The 19347-nt window shown below is 44.2% G+C and overlaps 1 protein-coding gene across 1 annotated transcript; it reads right to left on the bottom strand.

The window, feature by feature from the left end:
- Positions 1 to 3722: 3722 nt before the first annotated feature.
- wsb1 (WD repeat and SOCS box containing 1) lies at positions 3723 to 18814 on the bottom strand. Its single transcript, XM_083684461.1, has 9 exons — positions 18428 to 18814; positions 17415 to 17583; positions 15019 to 15296; positions 12916 to 13047; positions 12371 to 12471; positions 9206 to 9378; positions 8793 to 8906; positions 7580 to 7687; positions 3723 to 6567 (listed from the first exon to the last, which is right to left on the bottom strand). The coding sequence occupies exons 1-9, from the start codon at positions 18465 to 18467 to the stop codon at positions 6405 to 6407; spliced, it is 1278 nt and encodes a 425-aa protein (XP_083540587.1). The 5' UTR covers positions 18468 to 18814; the 3' UTR covers positions 3723 to 6404.
- Between the last annotated feature and the right edge of the window lie 533 nt (positions 18815 to 19347).

The raw sequence follows: 19347 nt of genomic DNA on the forward strand, positions 1-19347 counted from the left end.
CCTCTGAATGGACTGTACCAGAGTAAGTGCCCCTCTGAATGGACTGTGCCAGAGTAAGTGCCCCTCTGAATGGAATGAGAATGTGCTGCCATCTATTGGTACATCAATGTAAATGGAGAGACAGAGATGCAACAGGTTTACCAAACATGCAAATATGATCAGGACAATCAATTTTTTATTCCACTAGACGGGTGTAAATTGTCCTTTATTTTGAATTTTAAAAATCAGCTTGGAATCATGGCATAGACCTCAACACTGCAATCAAAGCATAGACCTTAAAAAAAAGTCATGCTGCAGCCTGCATGTTTCTGCATTGTGCCATGAGGAGATGGAGAGTGAAACCAACAATGGAGGCGCTCAACGAGGACAGGAAGTGACTCATGTCCTTTGTTTGGGAGCTGTGGCACAGGAAGTGAACTCAAAAGGAGGAAGTAGGGAAAGAATGTGGGTAATTCATTCACTTATATTTCCACCCCTCCGTTATGTCTTCGTCTATAGAATATTATTGTATCAATGCCTATTTCATACCAATCATTGTAAATCCCTAAGACAGGATAACTCACACAATATCTCATACAAATCTACAGAAAATGTCTTTCATCTGCATTATGTAGTAGTGTAGTATGTAATCAGAAAACGCAGAAGACACAAACCTGGAGAAAAAAAAACCGATACTGCATGTGAGTGTTATCTTTTATCTATTCAATTAGTCAACCAGGAGAAGCCAGAGGCAGGCCACCGCTCTGGAATCTTCTACTCCAGGGACCGGGGTGGAGCTCAGAGCTGGCCACAGCTGGAGCGGGTGGAGCAGAGGTGATTTGGAATCACATGAGTAGCCCTGGCTGAGACTTGAAAACCCAAATGTTGCTCTCAGACCACAAGGGTGTCCTCTTGGTCTAATAGTAGACCCTTGGGTAGTCCATACAGGAAACCCTGGGTCAAAGCCCAGCTTTTATACGAGCGAGGATAGGATTATACTCATTCCAGACCCTCCCTTCTTGTGTTCAAATCAAGGCCAATTTATCTTAAGCAAATGAAGGCATGATAAAGGAACAAGAGTGTATTGCATGAATAAACAGATAAAGAAATGGTTGTATTGTATGAATTTTAGATATTGTGAGTGAAAACCTTGCTAACCGATCTGGCTGTGAACCAGTGCAAATTGACTTAGGGATATTAATAAACACACATTCTCCTGCTGGTAAACTTAGTAGTCCCTTAATATTGTCCTTCTCCCCAGGAGTTAAATACAAATCTTATATCAAGGGAAGGGACCACGTGGTTTGTTTGTGTACTGACACAAAAGTATAAGAATGATAATATTTCATAGGCAGGCTACATGGAGAAGCCACTATTGCTTAACAACTACCCCAGTTACATAACACAACAACACATGACAACACAATCACATAAGCAATAACACAAGAGAGGGTTTGCTATATTGTGGTTTGAGCATGCCTGTGATGAGGCAATGGTCAAAGGTCAGAGCTTTGTGACTGGTCAAACAACGCCCCTCAGCTGTGACCTTATTCACAATAAAGCATGGCCTCTCGTGCCTTATTGAGTTGAGCATGGCTGGAATGCAGCTTTTAACCAATCAGATTGTGCCAATCAGAGTTGACGGATCTAACCATTGTATAATGTCAGTTAGAAGTGTTTCACAGGCACATTTCACAGGCACTTTGGCTGAGCCACAGAGAGACAGGGTTACAGCTTAAAGTAACAGCACAGGGTTTTTGTATGGATCACTTGACCCATAGAGGGTAAAAATACACCTCTGACCCTACCAGCTGTGCCTGGTCAAATATCAGAAGCTCAGTCAGCTACAGTACAACCTCTCTGTTTACCTCCCCTCAGCACAGATCACCGAATAGTACTTATCAACTCTAATCACACAGCATTGTACAGCAATCACTGAGCTAAAGTCCATGAGGTGAAGACAACGCAGGACAATGTTTGATAGAGTGAGGGATAAAAGGAGAGAAAAGAGGGATGGTCTTGGTGTGGTGTGATACAGAGAAGCCGCTGTGGCAGGCTCTGTTGTGTCATCGCCCACCCTTCCTTTTGCCCATCCCCTTTTCTCTCTCTTGCTCTACTCCTTATTTTTCTTTCTTCCTCCTGTTTTCTCCCTACATGTCTCTCTCTCCCTTTTACTTCTCTATGAGGTAGTCCAGTAGATTATGTTTTGGGGGGTGTGCTCTCTCTCACACGTGACTTGCCCTGCCCAACAACACATGGATCCACACTGTAATTTACACACAAACACTGGGTGGTTCCCAAGAAAAAAAATCCACCCACAAATAGTCAGAGGAAAAAAGTATTAAGCTTAACCTTTATCCTCTCGCCAAGGACAGGAGATGATAACCGTTTTATGGAAGCATTCCTGCCCTGAATAAATAATCCTTGAGCCGTTCGGGAATAGATTATATTAGGTAACATTTCAAACGCCACTGTAGCCATTTCCCTGTGTAAAATGTGCCTTCCTAAAATTACACCGATTGAGAAAGATACATCGGTCATTGCAATGATGACCCCTCCTAGGAGAAAATGACACGACATGTCACAACAATGTGAATCGTGTCATAATGACACGACATGTGGATGTTGCGTCACCCATAGAATGTTCAAGTAATTGCTGATGAATGGTGGATGCTTTTGGATCCTTTGGGTTTGTTTACATGGTGGGCCACAAGAAATATCCAAAACCTCATCTCACAAACATTTGGGAGCCACTGTCTGACCTGGAGCAATGGTCTGTAGGTATAGCATAAAAGGCAAAACACAGTACATTGCATGTTAGTCAGCCCCACATTCCTTCCTGTTTTGACAGTCTGAGTGGGCGGGTACTTGTTGTTGCCCTACTTTTATCATTATGCCTCCACCATCTCTCTGAACCGCCTGGCTGCTCAGATCTCTCGGCCTGATTCTACCCCAGTCAGCCTCAGACCTTAATGTTTAACCTAGGTATTAAGGGTCCAAGTCAATGATAAACCAGCCAGTGACTGATCACAGCTTTTTTTACCCTGCCAGACAAGACCATGTGCGCTCTGGCTGCTGGTAGATTTCCACGGGAGGCGGGTGGGGGGTGGGGGGATCCACAGAAGCCATATGGTACTTTTCCAGTTTTTGACCGTGCTGATACGTAGACGTTGTATAAGGACGTTTTGCAATAATACTGTGTTGCTCCCTCCTGCCTTCCCTACAGCAGTAGAATCTTCTGGACTCCCGTCGAGGCAGTTACCACAGCTGAGAAAGCTGGAGCAGGGGGTGGGTGGCCTACGGACATTGAGGGGGCTGGGTCACTGTCCCCATGACAGGAGAGTGCAAGCTACTGAGAGACGCCACAGGGACACATTCCAACTCAGCAACATCACTCTATGTAGTATTTCACATGGATGAATTACAGGACAGAGCTAACGTTCAGATCACTCATTCAAACGTGTTTAGTGGCTTGTAAAGAACTCTTTTAAAGCCAAAGAATAGTGGTGTATTGGTTCGCTATATTGTTCCAGCTGCAAGAGTATAAAAACAGGAAAAACTAGAAAGTATGGGATTGTTATGAATACCTATGACTGTTTGTGAGAACCCCTATGCCAATAAGCCTACAGGATGAGAGGTGATAACAACTTTAACAATGGTATATTGAGTATAATGTTTTGTTATCATAACTGTCATCAACCAATTTTATATTAATTAAAAAACAACAAACAGATCATTTCTAGTTTTCAAAAAAAGGCTTTATTCAAACTATAAATGCAAAAATACATGACAGAACAGAAAGAAAATGATTTGGACATTCATTTAAGTACAATATATTCAACAAACTGCTGCATTCTGCATTGATTTGAGCACTATCTTTCATTGCAATGGCTGAGGATTACAAAACCATTTCAATTATTTTGGAAACACACCTGACAAACTGTGTTGGTCCAACCCAGCACTTGGATCCATTCATCTTGCACCTATCTATCAGCAAAGGCTTACTAAAACACATCAAGAAAACTGATTTGAAAGACAATATACCTAATGGCTTTACTTAGAACAGGAAAAGAGGCAAAAAATTAAAAATAAAAGATTTTCAAGTTTTAGCCGTGAGAGAAAAAAAAAATTGTGTTTGTTTTCATTACTTACTGCCGATAACAGGATACAGACCAGGAGAGACCTTTGGCATCAGCATTGACTTGAGACACTTAGAACTTATTGCCAATTTGATTGACAGCAGGTCTGTATCCTCTCACCCTCAGTCAAAAACAGACGAGAATACAAACAAATTTAACAATGTGGCATTAAACCATAAATACTATTCCATTTTGCCCTTCTCCGCAAAATATCAGAATATTTCTTTTTATTCAATCATATACCAACTATCAAAATGTCTGCATAAAACACTGAGCCCTCAGTCCATACGCTTGCCACACATACATATCACAATCTTTAAAGGTACCATACTACAGATGGCAGCTCTGAATACAACTTCTGTTCGAGAGGTACAATGGTGATAATCGTGTGTAGCCTCAGATGTAGAAACCTTTTCCATAGCTCTTGTGGAGTTTTGTGAGGCTAGGCTGCAGCCACTGAGGGACCAGAGAGCCAAACAGATGGGTGCTAAAGAAGGGGGGTGTATTCAGTGTGGCGATAGAACTCGTTGCAGATAGAAATGTAAATGTATAGACACTAACGCCCTTTCAAACCACACATTTCTATCTGAACTTTCTGGACGTTCTTTCAACCAGCCATTAACAGAAATGTCAAAGCTCTTTCTACTTGTGTGTGTGTGTGCGTGCGTGCGTGCGTCCGTCCTAGGCCACACTACCATTCACATTTTCACAGTCTTTGTCTGTCCCGTACTATGAAGAGTACGGTCTCCTGGTCTCTCCATACAATAAGACATTTCATGCTATTCATATTCACATTACCAGAGAGAAAATAATATCCACAAAAGAAAAGAAGATAGTATAATGATCAAAAGAAAAGGCAGTAAAAGCATACTACGCCTTCTGATATGTTTATATATTGGTATATTTATATGTTTTCTTATGTATATATATATATATATATATGTACACAAACACTTGTACACATGGAGTTGTCTATACAGATTTTTGTACAGTTAAAAATATACATACTGTGAGAAACACAATACAATACAAGCCCAGGGTTATTACTTGAGCTACTGTTTGAGCGAGTGAAACATGAGGAGAGAGTGGAGGCTACAGGTTCTCTCTCTCCGTGGCAACAGTGTGTCTGTGTGTGAAGATTGAAGCGTGTTGGGAGCAGTGGCAGCAAGTGTTATGGGGACATTTTTACACAGGCACTAGGAGGTGCACCCGCCCGCATCCCTGAAGGATCCAGAAGGCCCCCTGCAGCAGGAGTGCTCGCAAGCACACACACACACAGAGATCTATATGCACTTGCATACATTACATACACACTTCAGCACATGTTCACACCTTTTGTACACATGCACGCATGCACTCACACACGTACGTACATGTACACACACACACCCTCCTTTCCCTTCATCTCCCTCTCTGGCCCACACTGATAATAAAGCACAATGTTGGGGTCTCATCCACTCAGTGGGCCCATATAGTAAAGCCAGTGGAGTTGCATGGTTTCTCTCTGAGCGAGGAGAAACTACCACTTCAAGTCAGAGTATGCAAGAGATTGAATGACCGGTAGAAAGACAGATCGATAGAATTAGTCTCTAGTTTAACCTGCACCATTTTGGCGGAAGAAGTTGCTGCATCGGCATCGCAGTGGAACAGCACAGAGCACACTGATACGGTAAGAACGTCAAGGCAATGACAGGCCGTGGGTGATAACATAACCACTCACCACGGCAACAGACCCCAGTTGTGGCACACTCACTCACTTATGCACATGGAAGTAAAACCTACAAAAATAAATAAATACAAAAAAAAGAGGTGACCTCCCCAAAGAACAGCGTTGGGGACTGTGTGGAAATCACTTGAATCAAGTTCTTTCCTCCTTGTTTTTTTTTGTCCAGGTTTTCAGGAGTTTTTTTCCGAAGAGGTTGTATTCATTGGTTTCCAGCGTGCGATGGGTGAGTGGGTGAGAGTGAGAGGACCTTGTAGTACAGGTACCCCCTCATGGGTGTGGGTAGGTGGGTTGGGGGTGGGTTAGAGGACTTTGCAGGACAGGTAAGCAAGGGTAGGTGGGTTGGGGTGGGTTAGTGGGCTCTGTAGGACAAGGTAAGCCAGGTTAGATGGGTTGGGGTGGGTTAGAGGACTTTACAGGACAGGTAAGCCAGGGTAGATGGGTTGGGGGTGGGTTAGAGGACTTTACAGGACAGGTAAGCCAGGGTAGATGGGTTGGGGGTGGGTTAGAGGACTCTGTAGGACAGGTAGGCCTTTGGGGGCAGGTAGGTAGGTAGATGAGGGTTAGAGAACTTTGTAGGACAGGTACTCCCTCAGGGGCATGGGGATGGGCAGCTCCTGCACCTGTTGGGTGGGCATGACCCTCCTCATTGCCATGCGACACAGGTGCTGCAGGCTGGCGATGCTACGTGGGCATGACCAGAAGTGTACACTACCCTCACGGGTCCTGAGAGAAAGAGAGCCAGAGAGAGTCATTCACCCGTTAGTAAACAGGTGAGTCAAACATGGTTAATCCAGGTGAATACCTGTATATACACTCACCAAACACTTTATTAGGAACACCTGTACACCTTCTCTGGGTGGAGGTGGTGTAATGGTGTGGGGAATGTTTTCTTGGCACACTTTGGGCCTTTTAATACCAATCAATCATCGCTTGAATGCCACAGCCTATTTGAGTATTGTTGCTGACCTTGTGCAACCCTTCATGGCCACAATTTACCCATCTTTTAATGGCTACTTCCAGCATGATAATGCACCATGTCACAAAGCAAAAGTTGTCTCAAACTGGTTTCATGAACATGACAATGAGTTCAGTGTTCTTCAGTGGCCTTCCCTGTCACCGGATCTGAATCCAATAGAACATCTTTTGGATGTAGTAGAACAGGAGATTCACAGCTTGAAATTGCACCTGAAAAATCTGCAGAAATTGCGTGATGCAATCATGTCATCACGGACCAGTATCTCAAAGGAATGTTTCCAACATCTTGTGGAATCAATGCCACAAAGAATTGAGGCTGTTTTGAGAGCAAAGGGAGGCCCTACCCAGTATTAATATAGTGTTCCTAATAAAGTGCTCAGTGAGTGTACATGGACTGTGTGTGTGTGTGTGTGTGCATTGCACGATGTATCAGTTCTACAAAAGTATCACGATACCCTGCTTTGAATGTTCGGTTATTCTGTTTTGGCCAATAACTGTTTGGTTACATACTCGAATTTTGTAGAACCGGTTATTTGTGCCTGAAGCCGAATTTCCTGAAGCCACATTTCCTTTGAGCTGAGCGGAATATCAGCTTATAAATATAGGCTATCCTATTGCTTAAGAATTTGTCAAATTGTGATACTTTAGCTGGTATCGATATTGAGGTCAAAATGTTGTTATTGTGACACACTAGTGTGTGTGTGTGTGTGTGTGTGTGTGTGTGTGTGTGTGTGTGTGTGTGTGTGTGTGTGTGTCTCACCCAGCAGCTAAGACACTCCCGCCGGTAGAGAAGGCACTGCAGAGGCCATTAGTGAGGGGAGCAATAGCCTGGGGGGACTTCTCATCGATACTCCAGAAACGCACCAGTCTGCAGGGAGAGAGAGAACGGGTGTGAATGGGTGTGTTAGAGAGAGAGAGGGAGAGAGAGAACGTGTGTGAATGGGTGTGTGAGAGAGAGAGAGAGAGAGAGAGAGAGAGAACATGTGTGAATGGGTGTGTGAGAGAGAGAGAGAGAGAGAGAGAGAGAGAGAACATGTGTGAATGGGTGTGTGAGAGAGAGAGAGAGAGAGAGAGAGAGAGAACATGTGTGAATGGGTGTGTGAGAGAGAGAGAGAGAGAGAGAGAGAGAGAGAGAGAGAGAGAGAAAGTGTGTCGGGCGGGGTGGGGGGGGGACACGAGAAGAAGGCCGCTGGTCAGAAACAGCTGACACTGGTCACATGGGGGCTGCTCAAATCATGGTTGAAAACAAGTCCAGGATAGAATCATACAACCAGGACACAAAAACACATGACACCCAGTAGCGAAAGAAGTATGATAAAGTAAATATTTATCTGTTTGAAGCGTGATTGAAGCATCATGCTTTGATTGTACTGTAAAAGGTACATAGTACATAGTACACACAACTGAAGAGCTTGTTTGCAGAGCTTGTTTCATTCCTTTAAAAAAAAAAAGAACTACCAGCCTATTTATTCCCAACCTTTTTCTATTAACAAACTAACTATGGAGTCGACTATATTCTCTTCATCCTCTCCTTCACTGGCCTAAGAGGGCATTCTGCACAAACACATAGCAGCCTAACCAATCAGAGGGCAGGGTGGGGCGGGGCTACGTAGAGCAGGAAGTAGGTGATTAATGGCCATCATGTGATGGTCATGTGGCTATTCCCACAGGAGGCCCTGCAATAACAGTTCTTCTCTGCTCTCACTCACTCACTCAGACCCCATTAAGACTTTTGACTCTCCCCCTCGCTGCTTTAAAAACACTCTGCTTCAAACACTCATGTCGTTCCGTGGTAGAGTTTACAGTGTTTGCAGAGAAGCAAACACTTTTTGGTGCGAGTGAGCAAATTGATGTGTTAAAAAACGCCCTAAGAGCGTTTTTGAGATCATTCTCTTTAAAATGTCTAATGGTCAGTTGTTCTGTCACTGACACGTGGGATAAAGTGGTCAGTAAAATCAGGCTCCGTTCCTCACCTGTCGTCAGTGACGCTGGCGATGTGGCGACCGTCATGACAGAACGCCACCGAGCGCACCCAGCGATCGTTCGCCCCTCCTGCAAAGATGGGCGAGGGAGGAGGGAAAAGGTGCCTGGGAGAGAGGAAAGAGAGAGATAAGAAAACAGTGTGTCTGCATCCCCTACATGGCTGGTCAGACTTAAACATTCAATAAGTAATGTAAAAAAAACACACAAAAAAATGATAAGGTCATGATAAGGTCCATTTCTCCAATCTGTTTTTGCTGTGTGTGTCTGTTAACTATTAACTTATTTGGCAACACTGATATGTATGCAATTGGTTAATCCTAGCTAATGTTGTGGTGTGAGTGTGTGTGTGAGTGTGTGTGTATGTGTGTGTGTATGTGTGTGCGCACGTGTGAGACAGGCCTACCCTAGCTCCAGCAGCACAGTGCCCATGTGGGGGTCCCACATGACGACGCGGGTGTCGTAGGAGGCTGTGGCCAGCAAGGCTCCGTCAGGAGAGAACTCGCAGGACACCACGTCGTTATGGTGACCCTCCAGCTTCCGGATCAGAGAATACTTATCCATGTCCCAGAGGAAAACCTGCAGAGTAAAAGGTCAATGTTATAGTCCACGGAAAACCCAGTGTATAAGCATTCTACACACTTACTCAATTTACTACTACTACTACTACCATAAGACTTAGAAAGAGATTACAAACTAATTCAATTAGGCAACAAGAATTAAACAGGACTTAAGAAAGAAAGATCAATGTATGCTCAGTGTCATTAAGCTTATCAGGTAAAACAAACAAAGTCCAGCACATGCTATTCAAGCAGCAAGGCGTTACAAAATGCATGGTCACTACACAACAGTTTCTCTTTAAGTTGCTAATATTGAGCTCCATACAAAATTGACCTTGTCATCATTACTAACTTAGCGCTACACAACAATATCTATGCACAATTTCCTTTTTTTAAATACTACTACATTTCACTTTATATATATATATATAAAAAAAATGTCTACAGAAAAAAGGAGAAAAATAAAACAAGTAGTAACTTAAGGTAACATAATGTTACTCCACTGGTTTCCACTTTCAGAGTTTTAGTTCACTTGTTAACATTAGGCTCGCACCTCCGGCGGGAGCCTACGAAGAGAGACAGATACTGCAAGAGAAAAGAACATTTGATGGCCAAAAGGTTGACGCCTTTGGCAACACACACACACACACACACATTTGCAACATCTGCAGGTTTTTTTTTAAGCCATATGGTGTTGTTGAGCGTTCATTTGCTCCAGCGCAATGCATGATCAGGAGAAACAGGATTTAACTGGTTTGATTAAATTAACGTTTTACAAGAACGGAGGAAGTCGAATTCTAATTCCAGAGGTTAGAACAACAAAAGTGTAACTTATGTGTAATTTTTGCATCAAAACAATAGGATCTCATTTCAAAATGGAATTAGGAGCACCGAAACCATTGCACTCGAGCAAAAGTGCAACATTTCAGCTAAAGCAGCTAATTGCCATACCACAATCGAGACAATGTAAATGGTTCAGTGGAGCTACTTAAGGTCATACTGTTCTCCTCACTCCTCTTATGGCAGTGTGAAATGGAAGGACTCCAACGCTCTGCGCTACTCTGCCTGCATTCCAGCCCAGCTGCACCCTCCCCCTGCAGATGACACTATAAGACAGCCAGCTTCCAGCGACTGGATGAGGCAAATATGCTCATTGTGCCCCAAAATGGCCGGCACAATCGCAATTTACAGTTTCCCTCCATTTCGGGAGTCATGTTCTCACTGGCATTAAAAATGGGGTTGTGATGCTCAATTCATGATCAAATGTGCCTTAAACTTGCAGCAGCCTGTTTCGGCTGGGGTTTGGCTGATTGTTTTTATAGCATATATGTATGAAAGTGTTTTTGGTTTGCAGTCAAATGAGGAAATTTTCCCCTCGCACACTAGGGCTGGAGCAAAACGCCCAACTGTTTTGCTTCCATTCCTCATCTGCTTGAAACGCTAATATAAGATGGAAACATATCTGGGGGAGGTGGGGGAGGTGCATGAAGGAAAAACCAATTATGAGGCAACTGGGAATTCATTAACTTAGATCATGTTATTTTCGACTCCAACATTGTACCCTAGTTAAGTTTGGCCGAGTGTTTGGGACAAAGGCTGACATTTATGGAGATGCAGGCAGTCTGCGGAGCTACAAAGAGTCCTTTCATTCCTCATTAACGACAACAATGACCCAAGCCCCTCTAAACTGACTCCATTACACCAGGGGCTGAGAGGGGCACCACTACAGAGACAACAGGCGTGCTGATACTGGGCCCTGAACACACATATCAGCCCTCTGGGAGAGAGAGGCCAGGGGGGGCGGGGGGCTAACACACTACAAGGGCTTGCTACGAATAATCAGATAACATTACAATGTTGTGCACTGTACAACTCAAAATTAGGGGGTGCGGGTTGAGAGAGACATGAATACTGACAAATGCTTTATAGAAAAACTACAAAAATAACAAAATGTAAGTTAAGGTGTGCTTAATGGTGGGGGGTTCCTTATCAAGTACAGATGGGAGTGGGGGAGAGAGTGGGGTGGAGGTAGAGATGGAGGGAAGGGTTTTACTGCCATTCTAAATCACTGTTGGGAACTGAAATTATAAAACAAAGGAAGATCTGCGACAGCAGAGTTAGACAGACATGGAGCAGCACCTACGTACGGGAGACCTTGCGGTCAGGTGCACGACTGCCCCAGGGCGCGGGACAACGGGCACAGTGCGTCCCCGGCCGGCATGTGGCACAGATGCCCCCCGCGATCTGCACCGGCTGCTCTATGTCAGCGCGGCACTCCCTTCAAAACCACTCACACACAGAGCTCTGTCCTGCCACCACCTGTGACACAGGGAAAGCAAGACACACACACTGTATGGACACACACACCAGAGGGCTAGCTACAGTAACTGCTGGCATGATCTTTTCTTAAGAGGGAAGGGAGGGTAGTAGCAATGTGTGCATCTGTGGACATGGTGGACTTTGGTCAGTCAATGGAGTCTGGTTTTAGGATTCATAGCTGGCTATATAGTTCATATACGTTTCCTTGATGCCACCAAGTTTGTTTGAGAAGGATGTAGCCAAAAGTAATTGTTAAATATTGATTGATTTTGCTGACACTGAGTTGTATGGGTAATTAACAAAAGATAAGGCAGGTATAAAACTGTCAGCAATTCAGCATCAGCCATTTCAAAACAACAATAACCTACTCTGTTGTGGGTTGGATAGATGAAAGGTACTGAAACTATTGCAGAACCATGGTGGTATTCATCTCTTTAGTCTACATGTCCATTCTAATACCAAAGCGGTTTCCACTGCAAAACAAACCAAACCAAGAACCAAAACAAAGACTACAGGCAAGGTTGTATCGGCTAGTTATGACACCAAGCATAGAGGTGAAGATTCAATTGAGGGGGGGGGGGGGGGGGGGTTCATTGGTAGGTCATTGAGCATAACTAGGCACAAGCAATGGCACACAGAGTAGCAACCCATCCTAGAAATGAAGGCAGAGAGAGAGGAACAGGTGTACATACCGCTTTGCCAGCTCCCACAGAGCAGAGGATGGACGAGTCGGGGGAGAAGGCGCTGCAGTACACCCAATTCTGATGCCCCCGCAACACCTTCACCATGTTCCCTAGGACATACAGCATAACGATAACACTGATTAGGACATGTGTACAGTATCAAAATGCTAAGGTCATCCTTTTTACAGTAAGCATGCTTTGTGTCTATCCACCAACATCCTCTTGATGCTGTAGCAGTATAACAAACTTTTCTGGTGTTCACAAGTCTTGCTGAGTTGGTTGGGGAATTTAATAGGCTTAGCTAGAAGCATGTCGGCTTTCCAATGGTTCTCTGGAGGCTGTGTCTCATGGTGCGCAATTAAAGTTGAGAGAACTGGGCAAAATCCTGCTTCTTAGCCCTCCTTAAGCAGTGGCTGACATTCCATCTAATGAAAGGCTTGGAACAAAGTCAAGTAACCCCCCCCCCCCCGCTCAACTTCCCCCCCCCCCCCCCCCCCATAAATCACCCAATGACAGACGAGTAGGGGGTGTTTCTTAGGGTTCTGTGCTCTTACCATCGTCTTTCAGGTCCCACACTCGCAGGGTCTTATCTCTGGACGCTGAGACCAGCACTAGACTCCCATCGGGGGCAAAAGTCAGGTCTCGCACAATATCTGTGTGGTCCATTAGATTCAGCAACAGCTTTCCTGGAAAGACCAACCAAAACAAAGCAAAGAGTTAATGAGAAGCTTAGGGGGATACTCAGCACGGGCGAATGTTACTCTGGGTCAGCCCCACCCCTTCTCTGTTTACAGAGTCTTGAGGAATCTGTCACAACTTGTGGATTAAAAATACCAAGGGCTACACCTTTGGGGCGTAGAATAGTTTGTGTTACATTCTTATGGAACAAGTAATGACAGTGTTGATGACAAAGTCACAGAATAAGAGTGTAAGTGGAGAATGGAAAATGTGAGAGAAGGGTAAAGAGTGTCAAATGAGAGAATGATAAAGAGTCTAAACAGAAAATAGAGGGGATGAGAAAGAAAACAGGAAAAAAAGGGGGTGGAATTTGGAAAGAAAAAAAAACTCTCCACAAGAACTATTCAGTGACTGTGAAATCTGACAAGGGCTCCATTTCAAAGTCTAAGCTTGCTGTTCACAGAGTGACACAGAATGCCCTTTGGGTAGATGGATATGCAATTTCAGTAATCCTGACTTAATCCCTGTAATTTGTTGCTTCCTGATACTCAGACCAAACATTGGCTGCATTGAGGAGAGCCCCTCCAATCAGCGGCTCATATACAGTAGCTATTCACAAACAGTCTGCCAACAGAACACACCCATGGGGATACAATAGCTAACACAATGGTAAACAAACTGTAGGTGAAGCAAAGTCTTTTCTAAAGCAATGCCACCCAACATTATAAACCAATGGAAAAATATTGTGTAATCTGAAACATTTTGGTAATGTGACTAGGCCATTTGATTGAGGCTTTTTTTAATAATGCAAAATGAATGAAATTACTTAAAATTACAATGAATGAAAGTACATTCTCAATACCCTTTTTTTGCTTTGAGTGAAATTATCTATTAAACATGTGATAGTCACGAGTTTGTGGGCTGTTCACTAAGCGCCCCATGGTGGTGACTGGGTGTGTAGAAATAGAGGATAAAGTAACTGGTTCGACGCTCCACCACTGTAACCCTGAGGCAGATCATCAACAGCCAATGAAAACACACTTCTGGGACCAGCCCCTGAAAACAACATCTCAATCAATCACAACACCACACCGCTGGCTGTCAACCAATCACAACACCACACCGCTGGCTGTCAACCAATCACAACACCACACCGCTGGCTGTTAATAGCTAAACTGTGGGGGAATTCATAATAAAGGACAATTTCGTAGACAAATATTGACATGAACGTATATATTGTTTGGGGTTGATACAGTTTCAAGGTCAAGTTTAAAGAGCTGCATTGTGTGTTGTGTCTGTTTGCAAGAGAGGGCCAATGAGTCGGGGCCTGGTAAGGGTGGAACGTCAGCAGTGTGTCTGCTACAGAGGGAGAGAGGAGCTGGGAGCAAACATCATCACTCAGGTATGTCAGAGAAAAATGAGGGAGGAGGCGCAACCAAACAACCAGCAGGGCTGAAGCTAACTCAACACCTTACATAACCCACTATGACTGTCACACACACACCCACACACACCCCCATACACACCCCCATACAGACCCACCCACACACACACCCACACACACACCCACACACACACCCACCCACACACACACCCACACACACACCAGTTGGGGGATGAGAAGCAACCAGCAGTTCTGCACAAAGGCATACAATGTCATCAGGTCTGAGATGTTAAATAATTATTGTGCTTATTAAATAAAAAAGTTCTGTCAACAGTCTACACTTCGGACTTTGATGCCAAATAACCCCTTTACAGATCTGACACAATTAGGTAGGTGTAAGTAATATTGCTACACCTATTCAGTCCTATGAGATCTGCAAGGAGTGAACAAGGGCAAAAAGGGAAACAACTACTTCTTGCAAATAGATGCTGCTTTTAGGATGTGAGTGGGGCAGGCTTGTCCTAGAACAACTCTATGGCAGCTTAAAGTTCTACTGTAGAGAGCCATGTTGGTTGTGGTTCATTCAGGTTCTCACCAGTGTAGACGTCCCAGATCTTGATGCGGCCATTGTTGAGGCCAGTGGCCAGCAGCAGCTGGTCCTGGCCGAATTTGAAGCGGTGCCACTCGATGTTGACACAGCGGCTCTGCTTCTCCGGTACAGACGAGCCGAAGGCCAGACCCCAGACGATGTCACCGCAGTCGATGGTGTGCTCCCGGGGTTCGCCCCCCGCCGACACCTGCCCCCCATCGCTGTTCTGACGTGACAGACGTCGAGGGCCCGCTCCGGTGGTGCCCTCCCCATTGCACATAGAGCTGGAGAGAGAGAGAGAAGAAGAGGAAGCAGAAACAAAGAGTGTGTGTGTGTGTGTGTGGGGGGGGGGGGGGTGAGGTTGAAGAGAGAGATGAAGAGAGGAAGGTGAGTGACACGTACAGTGTGATGAGAACATGCCTGTTTAATGGACACCGGCCTCTGTATTACTCAAGAGGAGCCCAGGGTCAACTGTACTTGAACGCATCTGGGTCAGTGGCCATCAGACATTAACTAGATGACACCCAATAGATATGCCTCAAAAACATCAAAACAACTGTTGGTCAAGCACTGATGACACCCATAATGTACTAGCTTTTCCCCCCCATGCCAGTATAATATCCTGTTTTGTTGTAGATTACCCCGGACTGTTCTCGACTGTGTCGATGAAAAACAGCAAAAAGACGCCACTCAGAGACGTGTGTTAGGTGGAAAGGTTGGAGGAAACATTGCCTCTTAGTTTTTTATCATTGCTATTGCACCTAAAAATGTTCCCACAACAACATCTTGTTGGACATACTTGTCTGCACCGTGGCTCTGAGAGCATCACAAGGCTTTATTGTGTGTAAAAAGAGCCCGCTCGGCAGAAAGGCAGGAGATAATACACGCCACGTGTCCTTGGCAGCTCGCACCACAGCACACTGTGCTCTTTATGCTTCCTCCTCAGTTAGAGAAAGAGAGAGAGAGAGTGAGAGAGCAGACATAAATGAACTTCTAGAATATTCCAGAGAGAGAGTTCAACTCGTGGAGAAGGGCTGTGACAAATAGGCCGTCTAGAACTTAGATCTGTGTTTGAACCCAGATGAGTCCACTGCTCTATGCTGTTGACATCATCGGCGCTGGAAGGGGGGGTGGGGTACACGGGCAGACCGCTTTTAATCTCACCCTTTGACAAAACATAAGCATATAAAAATAATAAAAATAACTTCAACTTGTTTTCTGGCGATTAACGGCACCTACATCGGAAATATTTTTGCCTCCTCCATGTTCCTCTTTCGAGTGGTGTAGTCTAAAAAACCTTTCGTTCCTCGGCTGCAGGCTACCTCACCTGATCTAAAAACTAATTGCAGAATGAATGAGGAATGGCTCCATGCGGTATTGGGGTCGCTTATAATATTGCCACTAGATAGCCGTGTTATTAAACCTGGTTATTTAATAGTTAAATATTACTCGCCTCTCCACTGATGCCTCTACTCTGCTCTCAGCCCGCACACACAGACATACAACTCTGTTGCTCCTGCCTCCTGGCCCATGACTGATCCAGCATAGATAGATTTCTAGAACTGTACGCAAATGTAATGACTCAATGTGTCATTTACTATCTGTGTGTTTACAGTGGTTTACAGCAGGTTTACAACCTGACATTTTGAATAGTTGAGATCATTGAGATTGTGGCACTAAGCCTTATTCTAGTTTACTATTACAGGATATGGTTATAAAATCACAAGCTGTTATGTTTTGCTTTCCCTTGCCAAATCTTCCAAAGCCACGGCCCCTTTATGTGAAAGATTTACTTTGATTTACAACAGCTTCTTCTCACCAGTCGGAATGTGGCAAATGATAACATCCTGGAGTGTATTTCCACTAATGAGTAACATCTCAGGAAGAGGAGCACACGTGCCTTTCTCAAATGTGAACTTAGCCAACCTGGAATCTACCAGTAAAGAAAGTCCAGTCAACTTTGTCACCTACCAGCTGTTGTTTTACAGATAGCACAATCTAGAACAATTCAACCTACAGCTATCTGTGCTCTGTGCAAGTACATGTTGTAAAAGAGATTAGGTTGATGCATCAAATGATTTACTCTGTATAAATGTATCACTAGTATTTTGTTTTTGGCAATCCTGCCACAACCTTTTTTTTTGTTTGCAAGGCGAGATGTAAGATGTAGCAGAGTGGCCTGTTCCAGCAAAGGAGTGGCAGCCGCCAAAGGAATACCCAGTGGGATCCGGCAACCGACCCGCACACTCCCCCGCCCGCCCCCCTCTCCCTCTCTCATTTCCAAATTACAATATTGTTGCTTCAACTGGGCAGCCTCAAAAGTCAACAGAAAAACTGGTTGGGTTAACTGTTAGGCTGCGTGTCTGTATGCTAGTAGTGGGTGAGGAGTTAGGCCTACTTACAAATTCTCCAGGCATTTTGACCAGGGAACGAGCCTCACAATGCGATGCCCTTGAGACCAAGCGAAGTAGGAACCATCAGGTGCGAAGGCTACCGTCCAGGTCTCCCGCCCAGACTTCTGGTCGAAGGGAGCAACAGGCACCAAGAGTTCACCAATGAACTTAGCCTTACCTATGGAAAGAGAGGACACATGTAATGGGTCAGATGGTGGCATTGATAGACTAACAACTCAACTTTGACTTTACCTCAAAGCAGACAAGCTGCTTTAAAAGGGACAGTTCACTCAAAAAATCTAAGTTTGTCAAGATGTTCAGACCTAAAGTAGTGTAGGCCTAATGACTGTCAGTCAATGACCTATTCCATTAGTTGTTTTGATACACCTGTGTCTCAATAAGTTATTTTGCCTTTTACTTTGTACTACCATAATTGTCATGGTTGTCCAGGTGAATAAACCATCATATTCCTTTTAATTCATTGAGCAACTGTTGCAACAATAAAACAAGACACACGTATGTGACTATGTTGTATGTGACTTCGTGAGGTAAGTGGGCCACGTCTCGTTTTTTTTGGTTATTGAGGAATGAGTCATACTGCAGCAATGGCAGAAACGTTACCACCAGATGCTTAATGAAAACAAGGAAGTGAGTGTGAGTGGGGGGATGGTGGAAATGAGACAGGCAGTGCGCGAGAGCCTCTAATACGCCTGCATCTAGACTAAAGGGGGGCGGGGGGTAATAATAATAATAATAATAATCACATACCCATAAAACTGTCAAAATTACGTTAGAGCGGTTATTATAATAGCTAAATTGCCTCCGCAAGATGTAGGCTCCTATGTTAAGTGGCATGTATTCCAGTCCAGCGTATTATATTGAAACGGATGTCCACTAGGTATTCTAATAATAACAGCTGAAACATCGGATATATGTATTTGCGCGTAAATTAAAGAGATCTACACACATTCTGCTATGAAACCCCTCCCCCAAACACAACAGAGCATGAGATGTCTACTTACCTATATCATTTTCGTTTACAGAATCTGGGAAGCTTGCCATCTAAATAGAAACGAGATACTAAGAGAAAAGCCTATTGATTTTATAACAAAGTTATTGGAAAAATAAACCAAAACTATAACGCTGGCGAGAAAAATGGGAAAAATCCCCGTTTTTTTTTTTTTTCTTTTCCGACGCCTGGAATGCTGGTGTGCACGCGTAGCCTTCTCTGTTGATTTCAATCTCGCGTGCGCAAATTACAGTACGTGCAAGTTTTTTTTCTATATCATTCTTTGAAATCCGTCGCTGGACGAGTGGGTTTTGTTCAATTTAGAACTCGATTTGCGTCTATCAGACCACGATTTTCAATGAGAGCGTTGTAGTATACACTATAGACGACTACGTTGGAATACGTGACTGGGTGGCTTCTTGTCATTCACACTGGGAGGGCTTTGAGTGGGAGGGGTTTGTATATACGTCAGCACAGTTACCAAGGTGATCAAAAAGGCACCTCCCCTTAACTTACATGGAGTAAGGGTACCCCCCAACACACGCACGTAGACCCATATTTGTTGATTTGTAGCTGTATAATTCAGCCAGAGAGCAGTGGATAGCAAGTCGGTTGCAAATTCAATCTTTTGCACCCTGCTGTGGGAATTGGGGAGGCAGGGGGATCAAACGAGTCAAGTTTACATTAGGGGATGGGGCATTAGCACAAGATACATTGTCACCCTCACATTCAGGAAAAATAATGTCATTGTTTAGGTCAGATGCCCCAGGGAGCACTCAATGTCTAACTACTCTTTCATGTAACGGTGATTCACAACAGAGATTCGCAACCAAAACAAGACCTCAGTGTCGTAATTATGGACATTTGAAAATAGAGAGCTCAGTGTACATGATTAACGTAACAAATCATTACAGTCAGGAGGATAGGCCTATC

This window comes from Argentina silus (genome assembly GCF_951799395.1).
Source record: "Argentina silus genome assembly, chromosome: 14".
Taxonomy (NCBI): domain Eukaryota; kingdom Metazoa; phylum Chordata; class Actinopteri; order Argentiniformes; family Argentinidae; genus Argentina; species Argentina silus.

Coding starts and splice junctions, on each gene's coding strand:
- wsb1 (XM_083684461.1), bottom strand. CDS start 18,467: ATGGCAAGCTTCCCAGATTCTGTAAACGAAAATGATATAG. Junction 12,472..12,915: donor GTGGGACCTGAAAGACGATG/GTAAGAGCACAG, acceptor TGTATGTCCTAG/GGAACATGGTGAAGGTGTTG. Junction 6,568..7,579: donor GGGAGTGTCTTAGCTGCTGG/GTGAGACACACA, acceptor TCTTTCTCTCAG/GACCCGTGAGGGTAGTGTAC.